Source organism: Schistocerca cancellata, chromosome 9, assembly GCF_023864275.1.
Source record: "Schistocerca cancellata isolate TAMUIC-IGC-003103 chromosome 9, iqSchCanc2.1, whole genome shotgun sequence".
NCBI classification, from domain to species: domain Eukaryota; kingdom Metazoa; phylum Arthropoda; class Insecta; order Orthoptera; family Acrididae; genus Schistocerca; species Schistocerca cancellata.
In genome coordinates this window covers 126481920-126508144 of record NC_064634.1, presented here as the reverse complement: position 1 = coordinate 126508144, position 26225 = coordinate 126481920, and the positions used below count along the sequence as shown (strand labels likewise).

Below are 26225 nucleotides of genomic sequence, written 5' to 3'. Positions count from 1 at the left end.
ACCATCTGTCTGAAGGAACTATGTTGTTTGACACTACTTCTGAAAAACCAGATAAATTATAATTTAAAATCGTTGTGCCAAGAATGGATTTCTGTTACCGTATCTTGAAGGTAACTCACCTTCTTCATTCGTTACCAAGGAGAGTAATGGCATGGCACCAATTGGTAAGGAAAAGTGTTCACTAAGAGATTAAGTCAATCTTTATCCATTGGATAATATTTTTTCTGTTCCATCTGTTGCATGCAAGGTGCAGGAGTGAAAATCACCATTAAATACATTGAGGGTTTATAGAGATAAATGAGTAGGTATCACTTTCAATGAGAACTTTCGGCCTGGACTTGACAGTTTATGTTACATGAATAAATGTATCTAAAATAATGTATTCCACTCTCCTGAACATGCTGGGTGAATGATTTAGTGCAGTTCTCTTAATTATTACATTTGCAAACAACTGAGTAAAGTTGTTATAATACACAATGCTAATAGGGGACAAACTTGAGATACAAATTCACTGTCAGATTTTATTCTGATAGTATCTGATGGTGTGCATTCCATGATATTACTACAACTGCCATAAATGGAGTGAACACTATCATCCATTCGCATAGCAGATGCAGGAGAGGGAACAAATTGTTTTACATTTATGATCTTGTGGCATAAAAGCAATATGTTTCTGGATATAAGTTCCCATTTTGTCTCATTTTTAGTCCTGAAGGGGTATAAGAGGAATTTAGGTACACTATGTAGATTAAGAACTGAACCTGACATGCACACAGAAAAGGAACAACACGATACTGGTATTATACTACATACATTTCACTTGATTATCACAGGACACGAGACTTGTTATCCAGTTTTTGTGCAACACATTTAACCTACAGTTTAAAAAGAGTATTTGAGATGACTAACAGATTGTATGATGTTCACCAAACTCTTCCACACAGTCTTTCTTGCTGAAAACATGCTACAATTTATGTCTTCTGTAAAACTCAGAATTATTGTGCAGTTCTTGCTTTAAGCTTGTCACCTACAGCCTCAGCATTACAAAAAAATTATGCTTAAGACCAACCAGCTAATTACAAATACCTATGAAGTAAGAAAGTTATTACAAGGCTGTGCATGTTAATTACAGTACGGGTGACTGTCACTCACATATCCTTCTGTGTTCTCAAGAGACTGTATGTCGGTGTTAGCAGAGCCCCAAAGGCAGACAGGCCTCACAAATGTTGTGAAGTCCACTGGACTTGACAGAATCAGCAGTGCAATGTCTGCATTGAAGGTGGAGCTGTTGTACATTGGATGGACATACACAGAAGACACCTGAAAAACAATAGACATTAGTTGTTATATGTGTACCAGGCTAAGCACAAGGTTGGTGAGCTTTGGAACAAAGAATAGAAGTTTAACTTCTAGTCTGGCAGTGTGACACATCCAAGAAATCTGTGGGAATTAACAATACACAGCAGTCTTATTATTATAATATTTATGCTATTATTTGAGTTTGTTGCTGATGTAGAGCATTTTCAGCAGTTTTGGATGCATGCCACAGGAGTCTACTTGTCATGTCTGCCAAGAGGTAGCTATTTCTGATGTGTGTGTGGCCTGTTTTGCAGTGTGTCCCAATTACTACAAGTTCTTTGTGATGGTGATAATGAATAGTTTTAATTTTTGTTCCGCATGTTCCTTACAGTGAATTTAGTGCTGTTCTTTTTTGTGTTTATAGTGTTCCATCCAATTTTACAATACAGTATCTTCAACATTTATACATTCTTAGGATAGATTTTAACTTTAGTATCTAATTAAAGTTTACCATAGTGCCAGTTGTAATATGCCATTTCATGTCACTGCTTGTAGCTTGTTCATTACTGACACCCAATGTTGAGTAGCAATGGTGAGAACACAACAAAATGCAGTTTGTATTCTCTGTTTCAACAAGTGCAGTTCAGTTATAACTGTGTGTATGAGTTTCACTGAGAGTATGACACTGCAACTCTTACAGCTCAGAACATTCTACGACAGTGCCAAAGGTCTCAAGACACTTTTTTAAGTGAGGGGATATCCACAGGCCACCCCTGTGTGCTTGTTCAAGATGTAGAGCATTTTCAGCAGTTTTGGATTCATGCCACAGGAGTCTACTTGTCATGTCTGCCAAGAGGTAGCTATTTCTAATGTGTGTGTGGCCTGTTTTGCAGTGTGTCCCAATTACTACAAGTTCTTTGTGATGGTGATAAGCAATAGTTTTGTGAATTCATTCTGGGTGAGGAAGATATGATTCCTTGTATGTTTACTTTTAAATGAAGAGGGAACTTTCTGTTTGCATGGGAAAGTGACCTGCCATGACATAAGTAAATGGAGAACATAGCAGCTATGGAGACTCTCACATTTTACACAGTTTGTGTAGAAAATATTTTCAGCCCATCCTTTTTTTGTGGGAAAACCGATTACTAGAAATAACATCTGGCTGTTTCCACAATTTGAAAATTCAGAAAATTTCATTTTTCAACAGGATGGAACACCATCCACTGGCATGACTCTGTTCCTTCCTTTCCAACAACTTTGGGCACAATGCGACACCAAATACATTCAGCAGCAATGCAGTTAACTTTTGGGAAGCTAAAAAAGGTATGGGAGGACTATTTAACTATCATGTAGATGTTTATCTTGTGTCACACTGAAAACATTTGAGAAAGGTGTAATGAAAATTTTGATCCTATATATTATTGTAAAAGAACTTTAATGTTGTATGTGAATGCACCTAGAAGATATATTCTTGTTAAATTGTATAGTTGTTTTGAAAATAATAACTTTTTAATCCCACATGTAAGTTAAAATTCACCCTGTATTCCAGTCTTCAGTTATGTAGAAGATTTACTATTTTGAGATCGAATTAACATTTTCAAAACATTATTTGTTTCTGTAAGCTTAGATAAGGTGAGTAGCTCACTCTCAGAAATTTTTTTCTTTTTCACTGAGGTAATGAGCATATTATGTCCACTATTAGAAGCTGTTCCCATAACCTCCAGTGGCTGTTCCAGTTGCCATTCAGTCATGTGTTTTTCTTAGAGAACTAATTTACAGGGTGAGCATACGCCTAATTGGTCACCAATTTTTCTCACCTTTCACATACGTATAATGCATAATGAGGTGCAACATATGCTGCTCTAGTAGATGCACCTCTCAAGCATTTTTAAGAAATCGAGGTTCACAATTTTATCAGACTTAAGTATACTGAGGTGACCAAGGTCATGGTATACCTCCTAATATTGTATAGGACCTCCTTTTGCCTGGTGTAGCAACTCGACATGGTATGGCCCCAAAAAGTCATTGGAAGCCACTTGCAGGAATATTGAGCCATGTTGCCTCTATAGCTGCCCATAATTGTAAAAGTGTTTCAGATGCAGGATTTTATGCACAAACTGACCTATCGATTATGTCCCATAAACATATGGTGGGATTCATATCGGGCAATCTGAGTGGCCAAATCATTCACTTGAATTGTCCAGAATGTTCCTCAAACCAATCATGAACAACTGTTGCCCAGTGACACAGCGCATTGTCATTCATACAAATTCCATCATTGTTTGGGAACATGAGGTCTATGAATGGCTGCAAATAGTCTCCATGTACCTGAACATAACCATTTCCAGTCAATGATTAGTACAGTCCATTCCACTTAAACACAGCCCATGCCATTATAGAGCTACCACCAGCTTGCACAGTGTCTTGTTGACAACTTGTGTCCATGGCTGTGTGGGATCTGTGCCACACTTGAACCTTACCATCAGGACTTACCAACTGAAATCAGGACTTATCTGACCAGTCCATGGTTTTCTAGTCATCTAGGGCCCAGCTGATATCGTTATGAACCCAGGAGTGGCACTGCAGGCGATGTGCTGTTAACAAAGGCACTTGCGTTGGTCGTCTGCTGCCATAGGCCATTAATGCAATATTTAATTGCATTGTCTTAATGGATATGTTCACTGCATGTTCCATAGCTTCCTGTGATTGTTTCACACGGTGTTACTTGTCTGTTAGCACCGACAACTCTATGCAAATGCCGCTGCTCTCGATCGTTAAGTGATGGCTGTTGGCCACTGTGTTGTCTGTGATTTAGTATTCCAACTACCATTCTGCTTTCAAAGTCTGTTAGCTTCCATCGTGTGGCCATAATCACGTCGGAAACCTTTTGGCATGAATCAACTGAGAACAAATGACAGCTTTGCTAATGCACTACCATTTTATACCTTGTGTATGTGCTGCTGCTGCTATCTGTCTATGTGCATCTCACTATCCCATGACTTTTGTTACCTCAGTTTATAATATGAGAATGCCAGCCACCAAGCAGTGGCATTAGGACAGCTGGCTGAGGCAGCATACCAGAAGTCTATCTGTACTGAATTCAAGTAACATTACTTTTTCCCTGAGCTTCCACCAAACACTTGTATTGTTACAAAGAATCATGTTTCTTCTGAGCAGAACAATGATGACTGTTCCAGTACATTCACGGAAAAGTATAATTTAGGTACTTCTAAAAATAAGTTACACATTGTTGCAGCAGGTGAAGTAAGTTATCTTGAATACTGCACACTGCACTGCACTTCAAATTGAGGCAGAGACTATTTTTCAACAAGTCTCTGTAAATAACGATCAGAGTATTCTCCCAATTGTTCAATTCCTCGACAAAAAAAATCCACTCTTTGATCACAGAGCTATTTGAGAGCCTCTGTGTGAGCGTCGTTACTCTCGGAAAATTTGTGAATCAGTTCATCGGCTGGCTACCCATTGTTGTCTGTGGCCGATTTCTTCCCAATCAACATCATCCGTGCCTGTCTGGCTTTGGTAAGGTTGTTGATATCACATCACTACGGCTGGATGCACACTGCATTTGATTCATATACCTCCACAATGTAATAGTGAACCTGTGTGTAACTTAGATGTTTTGGCCATAACAATCATACCGTCCAACATTCTTCAACTGCGGCATTTCACTTCCGCACTGTGGGGTATCTGTTATCCATACCACAGCAGCACTGTGTCTGTAGGAATGCCAGAACATGCAGTCTCTTCTTACAATGTGCCACTTTTGTTGAAAAAGCATCTACAGCCAGGCATGACTTCACGGTGATATGCGACTGAGTGTACCTATAAATAAGCAATAATTTCATTATGATTCCCTATTATATCTACAGTATATCTTCACACAACTGTATCAGTATTATTATTATTATTATTATTATTATTATTATTGTAGCTGTTTCATAAAAAAACTAAGGAGTACGAAATTCATCTATTGTGTCTGCTTTCTTTGCATCTAAGTTTTACTACAACTTTGTGAAAGATGAGAAAAATCGATGAGCTTGTTCCTTGTGAGTTGAAGGCATTTATGCTTTGGGCCAGACACAGACTGGGATGCAGGCAACTCAGAGCAGGGCAGTGCAGTGCAGTGCAGGAAAATCTACGTGGCAAGCTGAGCACAGATGGGCAGATGTTTCATAGTATGGCTCAGTATTACCTTGTGAAGTGATGGCTGAACTCGTAAATGTTACTTCTGAGCAGTGGCGGATGCAGAAAAACCTCAAGGAGGAGGCACCAAAGATATCTTGAGCTACCTTTACTTTTACCGTAATAAAAAATAATCAAGTCACATGTAAAGTTTAAGAAAATTTTATTTAAACTAATTATACACATATACAAGACAATGCCACCTTATGATATAAAGAAGTTACAATTGTGGTTGTCTTACTGAAATGATGAATTCTGCCCACCTATTCTTCCTGGCAAACTGGTTAATTACATCGTCAATAGGACAATCAATGTCAAGGTGAGTGTTCAACAGAGCTAAGCCATTAAGTCGATCCTCCTTCATTGTCGACCTCGGCCATGTCTTTGTACTCTGCAGTGTTGAAAAATTTCTGTCTACTGTAGCAACAGATGCAGGTAGACAAGCAAATATTTTGTACAATGTGTCCAAAGTATGATAGTCAGATCTAGGACAAACGGACATTGCTTGCATAAAGGAATCACTGTCATTAAGGACGTTTATTGTCATTTGCTTGTATTGAAGAATCTTTCCCATTAGTCTTTTTTTGATCATAAAGAGTTATTCTTTTTCAAAGAACGGTAGTTCAGTTAAGCACTGATTCAATTTGTGTGCCAGGTCATTACTGCCATCTTTCAGCAGCTGTGAGGGTAAAAGTATGTTCAATTTTAAATGACAAATATTTCCTTCAGTAAAACATTCTCTCATGTCAGTGGTAACATGGTCCAATGTTGGAATAAAATTCTTCACTCTTACTATTTCTGCTTCTGAATGTAAACTAGCTTCCTATTCGGTGAATAGTCCGTATTTATAATGCTACGTATCGAAGGTTCTCTTTGCAAGAAAACAGTAGCATATTCGCGACACAGACGCTGACTCCATGGGGCCTGAGGGGGCCCCAGTCCCCTCAAAAATTCGTTTGTGGGGGCGGAGCACCCCCAATAGTTTAAGAAGATTATTAGTTATATTATGCTTTGTAAAATCACTAAATTATGTTGGAATATTTTACTTTCCATGTTTGACTATAGTTTCCTTTAAAAATACATTCAGTAATGAGTTAAAACAAATAATTATTATGGTAGTAAGCAGGTTAACTGAAAACGAGTTGTGTGAATTATGATGACATCATGTGACCACTGAACATCATGTGACCACTGGTATAGAACTTTTAAGTGTTACAGGGTTTAGGTTAGCATCTCACTTTTGTAGATCAGAAATGGAGAAAGGAGGAGTTGCCACATTCATCAGGAACTGTCATAAATTTAAGAACATAGACATTCATAAATTTTGCCTAGAACAGCATATGGAAGTATGTGCAACAGAATTAGAATTTCACAAAAAATCCTTCATAATATTAAGTGTATATCGAGCACCTGCAGGTAACTTTAATCTGTTTGTAAACCACCTTGAAGCTGTACTGGCCCATTTAACAACCAAAAACAAAGAAATAGTGGTTGCTGGTGATTTCAATGTAGATTTCCTTAAAGACTCTCCCAATAAGAACTTATTTGAGTTAGTAACACTATCATTCAACTTAATTCCCACTGTAAAGTTCCCCACTAGGATAGCCACTTGCTCACAAATAGCCATTGATAATATCTTTATAGAAAAGTCCAATGAACAAAATTATATTACAAAACCAATAGTCAATGGCCTCTCAGACCATGACATGCAGTTCCTTCTGTTAAATGTTAATACTGAACAGGATATAAAATCTGTTAAATCTGAGCTCAAGAGGGTAATCAGTAAGCCAAAAATTTATTATTTTAGGACACTCCTCAGAGACATTCACTGGACTGATGTTTACAGTGCTCATGGCATAAATGAAAAATATAACATTTTTGCTAATAAAGTGCTTACCTTATTCGAACACTGCTTTCCCCCAAAACTTGCCAAGGTTAGAGCAAAGTCTACAAAGAAGCCATGGATTACTTGAGGAATAGGGGTATCTTGTAAAACAAAAAGAAAACTGTATCTGTCAATCCGAAACATTTCCAATGTTGATGCTATAGCACATTATAAGAAATACTGCAAAATATTAAAGACTGTAATACGGATGCCAAAGCAAATATATTACAAGGAGAAGATAGTCATATCAGATAACAAAATAAAGACAATATGGGATATAGTGAAGGAGGAGACCGGTAGAACCAGACATGAAGAGGAACAAATAGCATTAAGAGTGAATGATACATTGGTGACAGATGTGTATAGTGTTGCAGAACTTTTTAACAAACATTTTATAACTGTTACTGAAAAGATGGGGTTGTCAGGTTCTATAGATGCTGCTATGGATTACCTTAGACAAGACATATCAAGTAACTTCCATAATATGAATTTGACCCTCACTACCCCAACAGAAATAATGTCCATCATAAAATCTTTAAAATCAAAAACATCTAGTGGTTATGATGAAATATCAACAAAGTTAATTAAAGAATGTGATTCTGAGCTAAGTAACATATTAAGCTATCTGTGTAACCAGTCGTTTATCAGTGGAATATTTCCTGAATGGCTGAAATATGCTGAAGTTAATCCACTGTTTAAGAAGGGAGATACAGAAATAGCATCAATTTCCGTCCAATTTCACTGTTGCCAGCATTCTCAAAAATTTTCGAAAAAGTAATGTACAGTCGTCTTTATAACCATCTTATCTCAAATAACATACTGTCAAAGTCACAGTTTGGATTTCTAAAAGGTTCTGATATCGAGAAGGCTATCTACACTTACAGTGAAAATGTGCTTAATTCATTACACAAAAAGTTGCAGGCAACTGGTATATTTTGTGATCTGTCAAAGGCATTTGACTGTGTAAATCACAATGTCCTTTTAAGTAAACTAGAATATTATAGTGTAACGGGAAATGCTGCAAAATGGTTCAAATCTTATATCTCTGGCAGGATACAAAGGGTGTTATTAGGAAAGAGACATGTATCAAACTATCAGGCATCATCCAACTGGGAACTAATTACATGTGAGGTCCCACAAGGTTCCATTTTGGGGCCCTTACTTTTTCTTGTGTATATCAATGACCTTTCATCAGTAACATTACCAGATGCCAAGTTTGTTAAGTTTGCCGATGATACAAACATTGCAATAAATAGCAAATCAAGTGTAGTCTTAGAAAGATCAGCCAATAAAATATTTGTGGACATTAATCACTGGTTCCTAGCCAATTCTTTGTCACTAAACTTTGAAAAAACACACTACATGCAGTTCAGAACTCGTAAGGGGTGTCCCAAGAGTATATGTCTAACATATGATGACAAGAAGATAGAAGAAGTGGACAGTATTAAATTCTTGGGATTACAGCTTGATAATAAATTCACCTGGGAGGAGCACACCACAGAACTGCTGAAGCGTCTTAACAAATCTCTGTTTGCAATGCGAATTTTGTCAGACATAGGGGATATAAAAATGAAAAAGCTGGCATACTATGCTTACTTTAATTCCATAATGTCATATGGGATTATTTTTTTGGGTTATTCATCAAGCCAAGCTAAAGTTTTCCGGGCACAAAAACGTGCAGTAAGAGTTATATGTGGTGTGAACTCAAGAATATCCTGCAGAAGCCTGTTTAGGAAACTAGGGACACTAACTACTGCTTCCCAATATATTTATTCCTTAATGAAATTTGTCATTAAAATATATCACTTTTTCAAACCAACAGCTCAATTCATGGAATCAATACTAGAAATAAGAATAATTTTCACAAGGATTTAAAGTCACTTAGTCTTGTACAAAAAGGTGTGCATTATTCAGGAACACACATTTTCAATAACTTGCCAGCAGCCATAAAAAGCTTAACAACCAATGAAATTCAATTTAAGAGAAGCCTAAAGGATTTATTGGTGGCCAACTCCTTCTACTCCATTGATGAATTTCTTAGTAAAACCAACTGATTTGTATATAAGTACAACATAACTTCTACACAATTTCAGTGCAGTAATGTGTTCACTGAAAATTTATGTGTGTGTGTGTGTAAGTATAATCTAACTTCTGCACCATTTCAGTGCAGTAATGTGTTCATTGTAAATAAGTATTACAGTAGTTGTATTACATGTTTATTACCTTATAAATAAATAAAAAACTTTTTTATTTTAAATTCAGTGCATTAGTATTTGTAAAATGACTCTTAGTGTTCATTAAAAAATGACGATCATTCCACTTGGGACCTGTGGAATGGTACATTAGCTTACTTGTTTTAGTTGTAAATATTTGTCGTGTATTGTTGTTTTTCTGACATGTTCCACATCCTGGAGGACCTCCTCACTACGGATCAATTGGAATGAAAGTAAATCTAATCTAATCTAATCTAAGTGTTACGGTGCTGCGGCCACACTTAGAAATTGTCCCCGTGCGCGAACCTTCGGGAAAAGTCTGGCGCCGGCGGGCCAGCGCTGCGGCCGGGGTGACATCAAGACGGGAGCAGAAGCGCCTGAAACCTTCCGCCTCGCGTCACCTTGACGCTTCGAGACATTATGACGCCGCGGCTATATAAAGCCCACCCTGCTGTCGCAGTCATTCAGTGTGGATAGTTTCTTCAGTGCATGCTACAGACGTGTTTAGTGTTCAGACTTTAGTGTAGTGGACTATTTTATATGACTATATTTTGTTCGTTTACTTTAGTCTCTTAGTGTATTGTGAATTAAGCTTGTAATGGATAAATTTGCTACCAAAAAGGCGATCTTGGAAGATGTTGATACTGCAAGTCAACCTCCAACAATTATAAATACTTCGTCGTCTTCAGGCGAGAACCGTTCACAGCCGAAACCTGGACAATCTGGTAAGGGAAGATCATTTCAGAAGTCTTGGTTGATCAAATATACATGGCTAGAATATGAAGCATCTACCGAAAAAGATTTTTGCAAAACCTGGAAAGAGGCAGATGCTAAAAATCTATTACAATTTTCTTCAAAAAAAGAAGATGCATTTACTTCTATAGGGTTTTCTAACTGGAAAAAGGTCTTGGAAAAATTCCGTCTTCATGAAAATACATTTACGCATAAAGAAGGTGTTCTGAAACTACATTCTATCACTAACCAATGTGTGACTTCCCAATTGAATGAACAGTTAGATAGTGATATGAAGAAAGGCCACTTAGCTCTTGAGACAATTTTTACTACCGCGCAATTTGTATGCCGTGAAGGACTAGCAATTAGAGGACACGAAGATGTAAATTGTTGGAACTCCGAAAGAATGACATATCTGAGTTTAAGGATTGGTTAGTGTGTTTGGGATATAAGTGGACGTCCCACGATATTCAAAACGAGATCATTGATCTACTTGGAAAGCCTGTGTTGAGAAAGGTATTGGCTTCAGTCAAGAAGACTGAACATTTTCTATTGTGGTTGATGAAACAAGTGATTCTTCGATTCACAAACAAGTGTCATTTTGTATTCGTACTGTCAGTGATTCCTTTATCATCAACGAAGACTTTATTGGTTTATACGAGACCCCCAACACTGAAACACAAACTCTGTTTAGAATTTCAAAAGACGTTTTTGCTCGTCTTCGTTTGTCAGTGGATAACTTAAGAGGACTGTGCTGTGATGGTGCCTCTAATATGAGAGGTAAGTTCAAAGGACTGAAAAAAGTTAGTTTCGGATATACAACCAAAGGCACATTATGTGCACTGCACTGGTCACAGTTTAGACTTGGTAGTTTTAGACAGTCTCTGCCATCTTACGTCTGTGAGGGATGTTATGGCTTTAGCCAAAGACTTAATAAACACCGTAAGGGAATCCAACAAAAGGCTGGGACTTTTCAGAGGCATACGCTGTGAGAACTCCAACGACCAAGCTGGTCTACGACCCCTTCGCCTGACTTGATGGACTATGCGAGCTTCTAGTATCTTGACAATATTGAAGAACTTGTAGAATTTTTTGAAACATTTTCTGCAGGGGACAAAAAAGGGGGAGATTACAAATGTGCAGGGTACCTTGAGTCAATGTTACAATTCAAGACTTATTTTTTTAACGTCTTTATTGCCATGTAATGAACCCAGTAGTGGATGTAAATGAAAAAAATTCAATGCCCTCATCTAAGTGTTGCTGATCTGGAAAAATATATGAGGGCTTGATTTGTATATTGAAGGGAAGGCGCGATAGTTTTGAACACTTTCGGGAATTGTGTTTAAAAGAAAAACCTTCACAAGCTGATGATCCTTCGCTTCCTCGGAATCGAAGTATACCAAAGAAGTAGAAAAACAACGAAGCCAGCTCACCACACACTTTCAAAACGCCAAAGGAATACTACAAAGATATTTCCATTGATGTTTGTGAAACGGTGCAATCTTGCATTACTGAGCGGTTTGCTTAAACTGGACTCACACAGGCCTTTGCAGTTGAACAAGAGTGCTTGCTTTTAGTAAACAGAGGAGAAACAAATTTGGAAATATCAACTGAGTTCTTCAAACATGACCTAGACTTTGAGAGATTGCACTTACACTTGAATATGTTAGCCGATATCGCTAATAAAAAACAACTGGTCTTTAAAAACATGCGTGATGTAAGAAAGTACATTACACAAGAGCCCGTAGTTGGAGAAATGTTATGTGAAGTAATGAAGTGTATTAAGCTTCTCCAAGTAGTTCCAATCACGACAGTATCAGCAGAACGGTCATTTAGCGCCCTTAGACGTTTGAAGTCATACCTCTGATCAACAATGGGACAGAAGCGATTGAACAACTTGGCTGTTCCTCATGCCCACTGACAATGAGATGTTTTGGATGAATTGGATATCCGACCAGTCATCAACGACTTCATATTCAGAAATCCTGTCAGGCGGTCGACATTTGCACCTTAATAAAGACATTCTAGCCCTAATAATTGCATTTAAAGCAATATTAAAACTCTTCGTAAAATAGAGAATTAAATGCATACATAATGTTAAATTTTCAGTTTCGAAATATTAGTGCTAGTTGAGTACTGCTGTTGTTGCGGTCTTCAGTCCTAAGACTGGTTTGATGCAGCTCTCCATGCTACTCTATCCTTCGCAAGCTTCTTCATCTCCCAGTATCTACTGAACCTACATCCTTCTGTATCTGTTTAGTGTAATCATCTCTTGGTCTCCCTCTACGATTTTTACCCTCCACCCTGCCCCCAGTGCTAAATTGGTGATCCCTTGATGCCTCAGAAAATGCCATACCAACCGATCCCTTCTTCTAGTCAAGTTGTGCCACAAACTTCTCTTCTCCCCAAAACTATTCAATACTTCCTCATTAGTTATGTGATCTACCCATCTAATCTTCAGCATTCTTCTGTAGCACCACATTTCGAAATCTTCTATTCTCTTCTTGTCCAAAATATTTATCGTCCATGTTTCACTTCCATACATAGCAACACTCCATACAAATACTTTCAGAAAAGACTTCCTGACTTTTAAATCTATACTCGATGTTAAATTTCTCAGAAACGCTTTCCTTGCCATTGCCAGTCTACATTTTATATCATCTCTACTTCGACCATCATCAGTTATTTTGCTCTCCAAATAGCAAAACTCCTTTACTACTTTAAGTGTCTCATTTCCTAATCTAATTCCCTCAGCATCACCCGACTTAATTCGACTACATTCCATTATCCTCGTTTTGCTTTTGTTGATGTACATCTTATATCCTCGTTTCAAGACACTGTCCATTCCGTTCAACTGCTCTTCCAAGTCCTTTGCTGTCTCTGACAGAATTACAATGTCATCGGCGAACCTTAAAGTTTTTATTTATTCTCCGTGGATTTTAATACCTACTCCGAATTTTTCTTTTGTTTCCTTTACTGCTTGCTCAATATACAGATTGAGTAACATCGGGGAGAGGCTACAACCCTGTCTCACTCCCTTCCAATCCACTGCTTCCCTTTCATGTCCCTCGACTCTTATAACTGCCATCTGGTTTCTGTACAAATTGTAAATAGCCTTTCGCTCCCTGTATTTTACCCCTGCCACCTTCAGAATTTGAAAGAGAGTATTCCAGTCAACATTGTCAAAAGCTTTCTCTAAGTCTACAAATGCTAGAAACGTAGGTTTGCCTTTCCTTAATCTAGGTTCTAAGATAAGTCGTAGGGTCAGTATTGCCTCACGTGTTCCAATATTTCTACGGAATCCAAACAGCTCTTCCCCAAGGTCGGCTTCTATCAGTTTTTCCATTCGTCTCTAAAGAATTCGCGTTAGTATTTTGCATCCGTGACTTATTAAACTGATTGGTAATTTTCACATCTGTCAGCACCTGTTTTCTTTGGGATTGGAATTATTATATTCTTCTTGAAGTCTGAGGGTATTTCGCCTGTCTCATACATCTTGCTCACCAGATGGTAGAGTTTTGTCCGGAATGGCTCTCCCAAGGCCGTCAGTAGTTCTAAAGGAATGTTGTCTACTCCCGGGACCTTGTTTCGACTCAGGTCTTTCAGTGCTCTGTCAAACTCTTCACGCAGTATCGTGTCTCCCACTTCACCTTCATCTACATCCTCTTGTATTTCCATAATATTGCCCTCAAGTACATCGCCCTTCTATAGGCCCTCTATATTCTCCTTCCACCTTTCTGCTTTCCCTTCTTTGCTTAGAACTGGGTTTCCATCTGAGCTCTTGATATTCATACAAGTGGTTCTCTTTTCTCCAAAGGTGTCTTTGATTTTCCTGTGGGCGGTATCTATCTTACCCCTAGTGAGATAAGACTCTACATCCTTACATTTGTCCTCTAGCCATGCCTGCTTAGCCATTTTGCACTTCCTGTCGATCTCATTTTTGAGACGTTTGTATTCCTTTTTGCCTGCTTCATTTACTGTATTTTTATATTTTCTCCTTTCATCAATTAAATTCAATATTTTTCTGTTACCCAAGATTTCTACTAGCCCTCGTCTTTTTACCTACTTGATCCTCTGCTGCCTTCACTACTTCATCTCTCAAAGCTACCCATTCTTCTTCTACTGTATTTCTTTCACCTATTCCTGTCAATTGTTCCCTTATGCTCTCCCTGAAACTCTGTACAACCTCTGGTTCTTTCAGTTTATCCAGGTCCCATCTCCTCAAATTCCCACCTTTTTGCAGTTTCTTCAGTTTTAATCTACAGTTCACAACCAGAGTCCACATCTGCCCCTGGAAATGTCTTACAATTTAAAACCTGGTTCCTAAATCTCTGTCTTACCATTATATAATCTATCTGAGACCTTCCAGTATCTCCGGGATTCTTCCATGTATACAACCTTCTTTTATGATTCTTGAACCAAGCGTTAGCTATGATTAAGTTATGCTCTGTGCAAAATTCAACCAGGCGGCTTCCTCTTTCATGTCTTAGCCTCAATCCATATTCACCTACTACATTTCCTTCTCTCCCATTTCCTACTACCGAATTCCAGTCACCCATGACTATTAAATTTTCGTCTCCCTTCACTATCTGAATAATTTCTTTTATTTCATCATACATTCCTTCAATTTCTTCGTCATCTGCAGAGCTAGTTGGCATATAAACTTGTACCACTGTCGTAGGCGTGGGCTTCGTGTCTATCTTGGCCACAATAATGCGTTCACTATGCTGTTTGTAGTAGCTTACCCGCACTCCTATTTTTTATTCATTATTAAACCAACTCCTGCATTACCCCTATTTGATTTTGTAATTATAACCCTGTATTCGCCTGACCAAAAGTCTTGTTCCTCCTGCCACCGAACTTCACTAATTCCTACTATATCTAACTTTAACCTAGCCATTTCCCTTTTTAAATTTTGTAACCTACCTGCTCGATTAAGGGATCTGACATTCCACGCTCCGATCCGTAGAACGCCAGTTTTCTTTCTCCTGATAACGACGTCCTCCTGAGTAGTCCCCGCCCGGAGATCCGAATGGGGGATTATTTTACATCCGGAATATTTTACCCAAGAGGACGCCGTCATCATTTAACCATACAGTAAAGCTGCATGCCATCGGGAAAAAGTACGGCTGTAGTTTCCCCTTGCTTTCAGCCGTTAGCAATATCAGCACAGCAAGGCCGTTTTAGTTAGTGTTACAAGGCCAGATCAGTCAATCATCCAGACTGTTGCCCCTGCAACTACTGAAAAGGCTGCTGCCCCTCTTCAGGAACGACACGTTTGTCTGGCCTCTCAACAGATACCCCTCCGTTGTGGTTGCACCTACGGTACGGCTATCTGTATCGCTGAGGCACGCAAGCCTCCCCACCAACGGCAAGGTCCATGGTTCTTGGGGGGAGGAGTTTAGTACTATATTACTATTTTAGTACTATTTTACTATAGTACTGTATTAGTTATTTTGAAATACTTAAATATTTTTAGGGTGTAAGACACAATTAAAACCCGCTATTTACATACTTTTTGGCTGAAGGTATTAGTAATACTGTATCAACTTTATTAACTGTATTAAAGCATTAACTTTGAGATATTGTTTTTATTTAATGAACCCTGAGTCTTATTCAATGTAAGCTTGAATTAGCTATTTCACTTATTAATCAAAGTGCTATACTGTGCGACATAAATATTTTATGTTTTAGTCTTTTAATGATAGTTTAGGATTTATTTAAATGTAATTTCAGTCTTTTCAGAGCTATATATTCACTGCTTTGTAATAGTCTATAAGCATGATTATTACTGTAAATTAAATTACCTTTTTTACGAAAATACCGTGCGTGTTTATGTTTTTTTTTTCTTTTTTCAAAGCCAAGAAATGTGTCAGGCTTGTCGAGTTTTCCGGAGTGTCGAGTTATCGAGAGTCCAGTTTTCATGGTTCTAATGTTGATCATATGACTCTAAAATGCTTAAAAATTTTTCATCTAAAATTTAGAAAATTTCCCGGGCAAGACTCCCAGTATGGCCCCCTCCCCCCAATATTATTTATAAGTCGGCTCTCCTGATTCGCGACTTTTCTCGAACAAATGCCAGACAGAATAACGTATCGAGATCACTAGAATGGCCGCGACTTTTCTCGTAGGTATGTGTTAGCTGTCTATGTGCCAGACAGAAACGTATAAAATACGATGACGCGGACGCGCGTTCTACATAGGAAAGTAGAACTGCTCGATAACTCGATTAGTCGAGTCGACTGACGAAAGAAACGAACGAATAGCGTGCGGGCTGACTGGCGCGGGCGGCATGAGAGTTTGTTTCTCATGAAGATAAGATACTTTAAAACAGAAGAAATCAGAATGGAAAAGCGGATACATAAACAGGGGAAAAATAGCACTGCAAGTGTATTTCCTTGGATGTCTGATTTGTCTCATAAACGGATTACTAACTATTTCCATGTGGATCGGAATCGTTTCCCGCAGTTTCACTAGTCTGTTTGGAGATCTCGCTTTTCTAAAGGTTGTCTCGCACAAATAACAATCGAAACTGACCGAAAACTGCTAAGTTTTATTTACTTTTCTTACAAATGCGAACAAAATGTGAGTCTGGTTATTATCATACCTCAGAAGCCAAATAGAAGAAAAAAGAGAATTTTACAAGTAGAAACACCTAAGTTTTTTAAATAATTAATTTATAAAACTTTCGGCAATGTTTATGAGATCAGCTGGGAGTCCAGCAGTGAGTTACTAAGAAATGTCAAAGATAAACCACTGTCTACTGTAAACGAGGAACTATAGTGTCGTAACACCAAGGTATTTCGAATCGGTGAATACAAGGACTCTGCATTATATTTTTATCAGGCCTGTATCCGGGATAGTAGAGTCATCTAGACACTGTTTCAGTGGTCCTTCTAACCGCTATCTTCAGGTGACAAGGCGGTTCGCTAGATCTCGCCGGAAGTGATTCATACCTTTCTTTTCATACGGTGTTCAAATCACACAGCTCTGTTGCTGTTCTGTGCGGGGCAGTCAAATGAAAACCAAACACTGGCAACAACGGGACGGTGGAACAGTTTCATGTAAAAGTAATCATCAAACACTTTAAAGCATTTATCCCATTGGGAGACGAGGCGATCAGTTCCTGTTTTGTATTAAGTGGTCGGCCACTGACAAATTGACAACCGCATCCACTCTTGTACATCCCCATCTGACTGAAACCGACGTCCAGGTCTGAGTTTCTCCAGGTCACCAAAGACTTGAAAATTACATGGTGAAAGATCTGGGTTTTACGGAGGATGTTGCAGTGTTTCCCAACAAATTCGCTTAAGTGTAGCCGTCGTCAGATTGGAAATGGGGTGTGGGCGTTATCCTGCAGCAGGATGGTTCTGTCTGACAGCCTGGAGGCAAACGGCTAAGCCAACAGTGGAAGCATTCCGGATCTCCCCCACAAAAGAAGTCCACACCTGTTACCTCAGTTCCAGTCACCCTGTGACGACCTCCTTCTTCGACTGCAGGGGATCTCTGTTCATGGAGTTCCTCATGCTGGGTATTACAATTAATGCGCCGTACTTTGGCGATACTTTGCAGAAACTGCAATGTGCCATAAAGTCAAAACACCCAAGAACGTTGTTGGACGGAATCATCCTGTTCCACGATGACGCCCACCCCCATACTGCCAATCGCAAGAAGATTATGCTTCAGCACTTTGGTTTGGAAAAACTGCAGCATTCTCCATGTAGCCAGGATCTTTCGCTGTGTGATTTTCACATCTTTGGCGACTTGAAGAAAGACATGAGTGGACGTCAGTTTCAGTTGGACGAGTATGTGCAAGAGTGGATGTGGTTGCGAATCCGTCAGCGGCCGACCACGTTCTACAAAACAGGAATTGATCGTCTCGTCTCCCAGTGGAATAAATGTCTTAACATGTCTTTTGAATGGAACTATTCCACGGTCCCTTTACGACAGGTGTCCGACTTCCATTTAACTGCCCCATATACTTCTTCAGTGTGTATGGTTGAGGATTGAGGATTTTCTTTATTTATTGGGTCACTTGAGAGGCCACGTGAGGTCTTTTTACCTCTATCTAAGTTTAACTTATAAGATAACTTCACGTTTCTGTGTGAGGATAAACTTAAAACATTTGAAAACTTTTAAAATTCAGTCAGTTAGTGACCTCGGCACTTTGAAACGTTGGCTTGGATATGGGAATGTTGTGCCTACTTCTCTGACATGGTACGTGAAATGGATCTGCCGTGACCTCTCCTTTGTTTGGTCCTGTAACCTCAACATTCAGCTGGCAATGTGTATGGTCATCCCTGGTGAATGTAGCTGCTTGTACTATCCACTAGAGGCATTTATTTTGTACAACGTGGATCTGATTTACTTAGTAAACTCTGGTTAATCCCTTGACGACCTTCCATATAAGATCGCTAGTAGAAATCGGAATTACATTCTTATCATGTCAGCATCTGGTTAATCCCTGAGACGACCTTCCATATAACGCTAGTAGAAATCTGAATTACATTCTTATCATGTCGGCATCACGGACTGTACAGTCATCACCACCCAATATTTCAGTGGTCCATCAGATCGCCTGAAGTCACTTTAAGTCTTCCTGTCTAAGTCTCGTATCAAGGAAAATGCTAGCAGTGATTTCCCCACGTCCGCAACTTTTGACGCTTCTCTTGGACATAGTGTCTGAAGGTAAGATCTGTGTCGAAGATTACGCCAAGGTATTTGCCTGTCCTTGTTCATTTTGCTTAAGGCCATATAGCTGGAAACGTCTTACCATGGTAACCCAGTTTTAGGGTGAATTAGATAGCTATGCTTTTTTACAGTTTGTGTTGAATTTATTGTTTCTACACTGTCTTTCCATTCCTGTTAGTTGGTCTTGCAGTCTCCTGATGTTCATCATAAGATATCGTTCTCTTGTGATCGTCACCGAGTTGCATGAAGATAACATTATACTTAGTTCATATGAAGTGCTTATTTTAATAGTGGTACAAGCCCCTTGCCTCCACTTTTCTGCTTATAATGCTTCTGACATTAATGATCCAAACAAACAGAAAGAAAGGTTCTTCTATAACAAGAAGCCAAATGCTTGAATATTTCTGGTATCTCAACTGCAGATTTTTCAGCGCTCATTTAACTTTAGGACTCTGTATCTCAAAATGAACAAACATGGACTTGTACCAGTAGTGAAATAAGCCCTTCATATTATCGTCACATTAATGTGACCACTTGTCACAAGCCTGAATAACCATATTAGGCAGCTCGGACATGCAGGAAGAGATTCCGTAAGTTCTAGAAAATACCGACAGAGATGTGAAGCCATGCCGAGTCCACTGTCTCCAGCTGGACAGGTTTGTCGGTTGAAGATCCATGACGCGAACAGCCCGATCTTGGTGGTCCCACAGATTCTCGTTTGGGTTTAAATGCGAGAATTTGGTGGCCAGGGCAATACGACAAACTACTGGTGTTCTTCGAACCATACACGTACACTACAAAGCTGTGTCACACTTTGCGTTGTCCTGATGATAGATTCCATTGTGCCAAAGAAAATTGAGACTGCATGCAGAGGCGGACATGGACCCCAAGGATAGATGCATTCTTGCGCTGATCCACTGTGCCTTCGAGAACGACGAGATCACTCAGGGAATGCCACAAAAATATACAACAGACCATAACGTTCCCTCATCTGGCCTGGACCCTTCCGACAATTGTTGCAGGATCGTAAACGTAAATAGCCTTCCGTCTGAAGGTGCATGAGCCGTTATTCAACTGAAATGGGCTCTTGTCGCTAATCAGTACGTGTCCAGTTGCGGTAACGACATGAAAATTACAGCTTCGTTGCCGACAAACAGCGATCAGTCTAGGTGTGTGAAACAGGCTTCTACTGTGGAGGCCCACACGGTGCAATGTATGGTCGTTGAGGAGACACTCCTGGTAGCCCCTTGTTTCATCTTTATGGGAAGTAACTCAACATTTGCATGTCTATTCGTTCATACATATCTCCGTAGCGTCATTCACCCTTGTCATCTATGGCCTGAGGTGTACCACAGTTGCCTTGCTGCTGGTTTTGGCTAGCACTATTTTGCCATGCACGGTATACATTAACCATGGCGTTACACAAACAGTCTACAAACTTTGCCGTTCCGGAAATGCTTGCACCCTTGTCCCGAAAGTCAATGATCATGCCCTTTTCGACGTCAGATAAACCGCTCCATTTCCTCATTGCGATAATGTCTGCACTGTTTCCCCGCGTCCCCTAGACGCGTGTTACATACTATCCACTTTTAGAGCTGTCGCCCTGCCATCTCTGAGTGGTATACGTATGTTAACGTCGAACATGGGCGGTGGTCACATTAAAGTGACTGGACCGTGTGTATGGTGAATAATGCCGCTGACAAAACTGATCCCTGAGGGATTGCTGCTGATGTCTTCATTTCCGACCTCTGTACTTTTTAGTCCGTAGTTCGTGACTAGTGGCTAGCGTTGCTGCCTCTGGATCAGGGGGTCCCAGGTTCGATTCCAGCGAAATATCCTGGCTACATGGAGGATGCTGCAGTGGGGACTGGGTGTTTTGTGTTCAAAAATGGTTCAAATGGCTCTGAGCACTATGGGACTTAACATCTGAGGTTATCAGTCCCCTAGAACTTAGAACTACTTAAACCTAACTAACCTAAGGACATCATACACATCCATGCCCGAAGCAGGATTCGAACCTGCTACCGTAGCGGTCGCACGGTTCCAGAATGAAGCGCCTACAACCGCTCGGCCACACCGGCCGGCCTGTTTTGTGTTGTTTCTCATCACTTCATCACCATCATCATATTCGTGACAATAGCTAGATTTGGACTGTGTGTAAATATTGGGACTTTGTACAGGAACTGATGACCGCACAGTTGAGCGCCCCACAAACCAAACATCATCATCATCATCATCACCATCATCATCTGTACTTTGATATGCACTACCTTCGTAGTCGAATAGTTGCCACTGCGGTAGGCCCCTCTGTAATAAATAAGATGAGTCATGATTTCAATGACAGAACTGAAAGACGAAGTACTATGAACACACAGAACTCTTCTCCCCACAGAAAACGACGAATAAACAGATCGAAAGAAGAGGCTAACGTCACCGCCTTGAGTGCGGAACAACCGAGATTGGATTCCCGGCACCTCAGGGTCTACACGGCCTCGTGTGGCCAAATGTTAAGCGATTAAAAAAAAGGAAGCAAAGGCCTCAGCAGGATTCATCTACTAGAAATAATGGCAAGACCTAAAAGATTATTCTTTTACTTACAATTTTGATGGTTATTAGTGTATTAAACCGAAGTCTTCATGAAGGGATTGGAGATCACATGTCCTGCGATCATAGATTGCTTCTCGTACTGCCTTCTAAGCAGGCCTAACGCCTAACCCTTGAATGCCGTTTGCGTTTAGGTCCTTAGATTTTAACCATTATTCATCACCGGTGTAGGAATGTAGCTACTATTTTAATACAGCAATCCGGGAGCATCGTGTGTTGTCGGATTTTGGACCACAAGGTTTTGGCACTACAATTTGTCATATTCCTTTTTCCACATCCAAGAATATCGTTGCCATGGGTTTTGTCGAGTTACATTATATAGTTGTGTACTCTGTGACTCGGAGTAGCTGCTCTTCAGCAGAAAACTTTCGTTGAATACGCATTTGTTCCGGCCGCATTGTGTCATCTCTAGCCAGAGGTTCCTCAAATCTGCTTTGGATGACCCTTTCGAATATTTTGCCCAAGCAACTAAGGAGCCAATAATACTGGGCTTGTGTTGCATCCTTGTTAGGCAAGGGCATTGACACACTTTGTGTGATGCTCAACCGTTTCTAAGAAATACGCATTATGAAGGCAGCTGTTATATATTCTCGTAAATAAAATCGGTGGCTTACGTGGTAGGTGCTTCAAGTTTTGGTTGGTCGCGTTATCTACATCAGGTGCTTTGTGATGTCCCAATCTGATGATGGCCTTTACCGCGCTGACGTTGGTCAAACTTGGGTCCTGTTGTGGGTCGTTTCAGGTTGCAGGAAATGTTCGGGCACCAGACTTGGAGGAAAACGTGATTAACACTGTGAAAGGAGACCACTGTGTCAGTACCAGGGAGTTGGCCCGCCAGTACAGGGTAAGCCAGACGACCGCGTGGAACATTCTGCATGACAATTCTTACTGCCCTTATCACTTTGAGAATGTACATGGCTTGCTAGCGACAGACTTTCCACCTTGGGAGCAGCTTTGTCATTGGACTCTGCAACAGGCAACCACAATTCTGGGAATTGTATCATCCACAATATTTACAGATGGGCCATCTTTACACAGAGTGCTTCACCTTTCATAACAGTCATGTCTGGGATAGTATGCAGAACCCCCATGGTATGATGACAGCGAATCATCAGCATCGTTTCCTTTGAAAGGGCACGGCCGACTTCCTTCCTCAATCCGATGAGACTGATGACCTTGCTGTTCCGTCCACCAAATCTATCAAAAATTCAATCAGCATCGTTGCAGCCGGAATGTGTGGGCCGGGATAACTGGTGACCGTATTTTGGAACCAGTCAGTCTTCCTTCCACGTCGTGCAACGGACCAGAACTGCCGGTGCTTCTTGTCGGTGACTTTGCCTCCCTGGCTCGAAGTGCTTTGATGATACGAAGGGCTATGTGGCTGCCGCATGATGGCGCTCCAACCACTTCGCCGTTAACGTCTGCATGCTTCTCAGTCGTGTCTTCGCTGGCCGATGGATCAGACGAGGGGGTCCAGTTGCATGGCCTGCTCGATCACTGGATCTCAGCCCGTGCGATTTGCGGTTATGGGGCTGTCTCAGAATCACCGTGTTTGCAGAGCACGTTCCAGATGCGGAGACACCGGAGCAGCGTATTCATGCTGCCTTTGACGCTGTTCAGATGCAGCCCGGCCGATGTGAACGTATGAGACAGAACATGCTACGGCACGTACACACATTGGTTCAGACACATGGAAACCATTTTCGACACATACTGTAACTGTGGCTGCATGGTACAGCGCGTATTAGACCACAGTCTCTGTACCAATGTTTAAATGAATAAACGGTCTCTAGCACGGAAATCATGCATTTCGGGACATAAGTACATTAGATCTTTTTTGTTCCGTATCCTCTCATTGGTCAATCCCTACAGTTTGTACGCGGTGGAAAAAATCACCCTTTATATAAGGCAAACCTACGTTTCTAGCATTTGTAGACTTAGAGAAAGCTTTTGACAATGTTGACTGGAATACTCTCTTTCAAATTCTAAAGGTGGCAGGGATAAAATACAGGGAGCGAAAGACTATTTACAATTTGAGCAGAAATCAGATAGCAGTTATAAGAGTCGAGGGACATGAAAGGGAAGCAGTGGTTGGGAAGGGAGTGAGACAGGGTTGTAGCCTCTCCCCGATGTTTCTCAATCTGTATATTGAGCAAGCAGTAAAGGAAACAAAAGAAAAATTCGGAGTAGGTATTAAAATCCATGGAGAAGAAATAAAAACGTTGAGGTTCGCCGATGACATTGTAATTCTGTCAGAGACAGCAAAGGACTTGGAAGAGCAGTTGAACGGAATGGATGGTGTCTTGAAGGGAGGATATAAGATGAACATCAACAAAGCAAAACGAGGATAATGGAATGTAGTCGAATTAAGTCGGGTGATGTTGAGGGTATTAGATTAGGAAATGAGACACTTAAAGTAGTAAAGGAGTTTTGCTATTTGGGGAGCAAAATAACTGATGATGGTCGAAGTAGAGAGGATATAAAATGTAGGCTGGCAATGGCAAGGAAAGCGTTTCTGAAGAAGAGAAATTTGTTAACCTCGAGTATAGATTTAAGTGTCAGGAAGTCATTTCTGAAAGTATTTGTATGGAGTGTAGCCATGTATGGAAGTGAAACATGGACGGTAAATAGTTTGGACAAGAAGAGAATAGAAGATTTCGAAGTGTGGTGCTACAGAAGGATGCTGAAGATTAGATGGGTAGATCACGTAACTAATGAGGAAGTATTGAATAGGATTGGGGAGAAGAGAAGTTTGTGGCACAACTTGACCAGAAGAAGGGATCGGTTGGTAGGACATGTTCTGAGGCATCAAGGGATCACCAATTTAGTATTGGAGGGCAGCGTGGAGGGTAAAAATCGTAGGGGGAGACCAAGAGATGAATACACTAAGCAGATTCAGAAGGATGTAGGTTGCAGTAGGTACTGGGAGATGAAGAAGCTTGCACAGGATAGAGTAGCATGGAGGGCTGCATCAAACCAGTCTCAGGACTGAAGACCACAACAACAACAATAAGTACAAACATGTGTTTATGCATACGTTTGTATATAGATGGTCCAGCTACATCAATGTGACAACTGTCACGTTCGACGTCAGTGTGGAATAACCACTCACAGACGGTAGCTGGGAGCACTGGTAGTAGCGGAATGTATACAGGCTGAGTCACCTAACATTACCGCTGGATATATTTCGTAAACCACATCAAATACTGACGAATCGATTCCACAGACCGAACGTGAGGAGAGGGGCTAGTGTAATTGGTTAATACAAACCATAAAAAAATGCACGGAAGTATGATTTTTAACACAAATCTACGTTTTTTTAAATGGAACCCCATTACTTTGGTTAGCACATCTGAACATATAAACAAATACGTAATGAGTGCCGTTTGTTGCATTGTAAAATGTTAATTACATCCGGAGATATTGTAACCTAAAGTTGACGCTTGAGTACCACTCCTCCGCTGTTCGATCGTGTGTATCGGAGAGCACCGAATTACGGTAGGGATCCAAAGGGAACGGTGATGGACCTTAGGTACAGAAGAGACTGGAACAGCACATTACGTCCACATGCTAACACCTTTTTATTGGTCTTTTTCACTGACGCACATGTACATTACCATGAGGGGTGAGTTACACGTGGTTTCCATTTTCAATTACGGAGTGGAATAGAGTGTGTCCCGACATGTCAGGCCAATAGATGTTCAATGTGGTGGCCATCATTTGCTGCACACAATTGCAATCTCGGGCGTAATGAATGTCGTACACGCCGCAGTACAACTGGTGTAATGTCGCCGCAGGCTGCCACAATACGTTGTTTCATATCCTCTGGGGTTGTAGGCACATCACGGTACACATTCTCCTTTAACGTGCCCCACAGAAAGAAGTCCAGAGGTGTAAGATCAGGAGAACGGGCTGGCCAATTTATGCGTCCTCCACGTCCTATGAAACGCCCGTCGAACATCCTGTCAAGGGTCAGCCTAGTGTTAATTGCGGAATGTGCAGGTGCACCATCATGCTGATACCACATACGTCGACGCGTTTCCAGTGGGACATTTTCGAGCAACGTTGGCAGATCATTCTGTAGAAACGCGATGTATGTTGCAGCTGTTTGGGCCCCTGAAATGAAGTGAGGAGCAATGAGGTGGTCGCCAATGATTCCGCACCATACTTTTACAGTCCATGGTCGCTGTCGCTCTACCTGTCTGAGCCAGCGAGGATTGTCCACGGACCAGTAATGCATGTTCCGTAGATTCACTGTCCCGTGGTTTGTGAAACCCGCTTCATCGGTAAACAGGTAGAACTGCAACGCATTCTCTGTTAATGCCCATTGACAGAATTGCACTCGATGATTAAAGTCATCACCATGTAATTGCTGATGTAGCGACACATGAAACGGGTGAAAGCGGTGACGATGCAGTATGCGCATGACACTACTTTGACTCAGTCCACCGGCTCTCGCAATGTCCCGGGTACTCATGTGTGGGTTCATGGCAACAGCAGCTAACACACCAACTGCACCCGCTTCTCCCGTGACGGGCCTGTTACGGACCCGTTTGCGTGCTACGACCATTCCTGTTGCATACAATTGGCGGTAGATG

The 26225-nt window shown here is 40.6% G+C and overlaps 1 protein-coding gene across 2 annotated transcripts in view; it reads right to left on the bottom strand.

Annotated features, from left to right (window-relative positions):
• Positions 1–26225, bottom strand: part of LOC126100850 (serine proteinase stubble-like) — a 363522-nt gene that overhangs the window by 7381 nt on the left and 329916 nt on the right. For both annotated transcript variants that reach the window (XM_049911517.1, XM_049911518.1), the window contains exon 10: positions 1153–1320. In XM_049911517.1, the coding sequence (XP_049767474.1) occupies positions 1153–1320 (168 nt within the window). The remainder of the gene's footprint in view (positions 1–1152; positions 1321–26225) is intronic.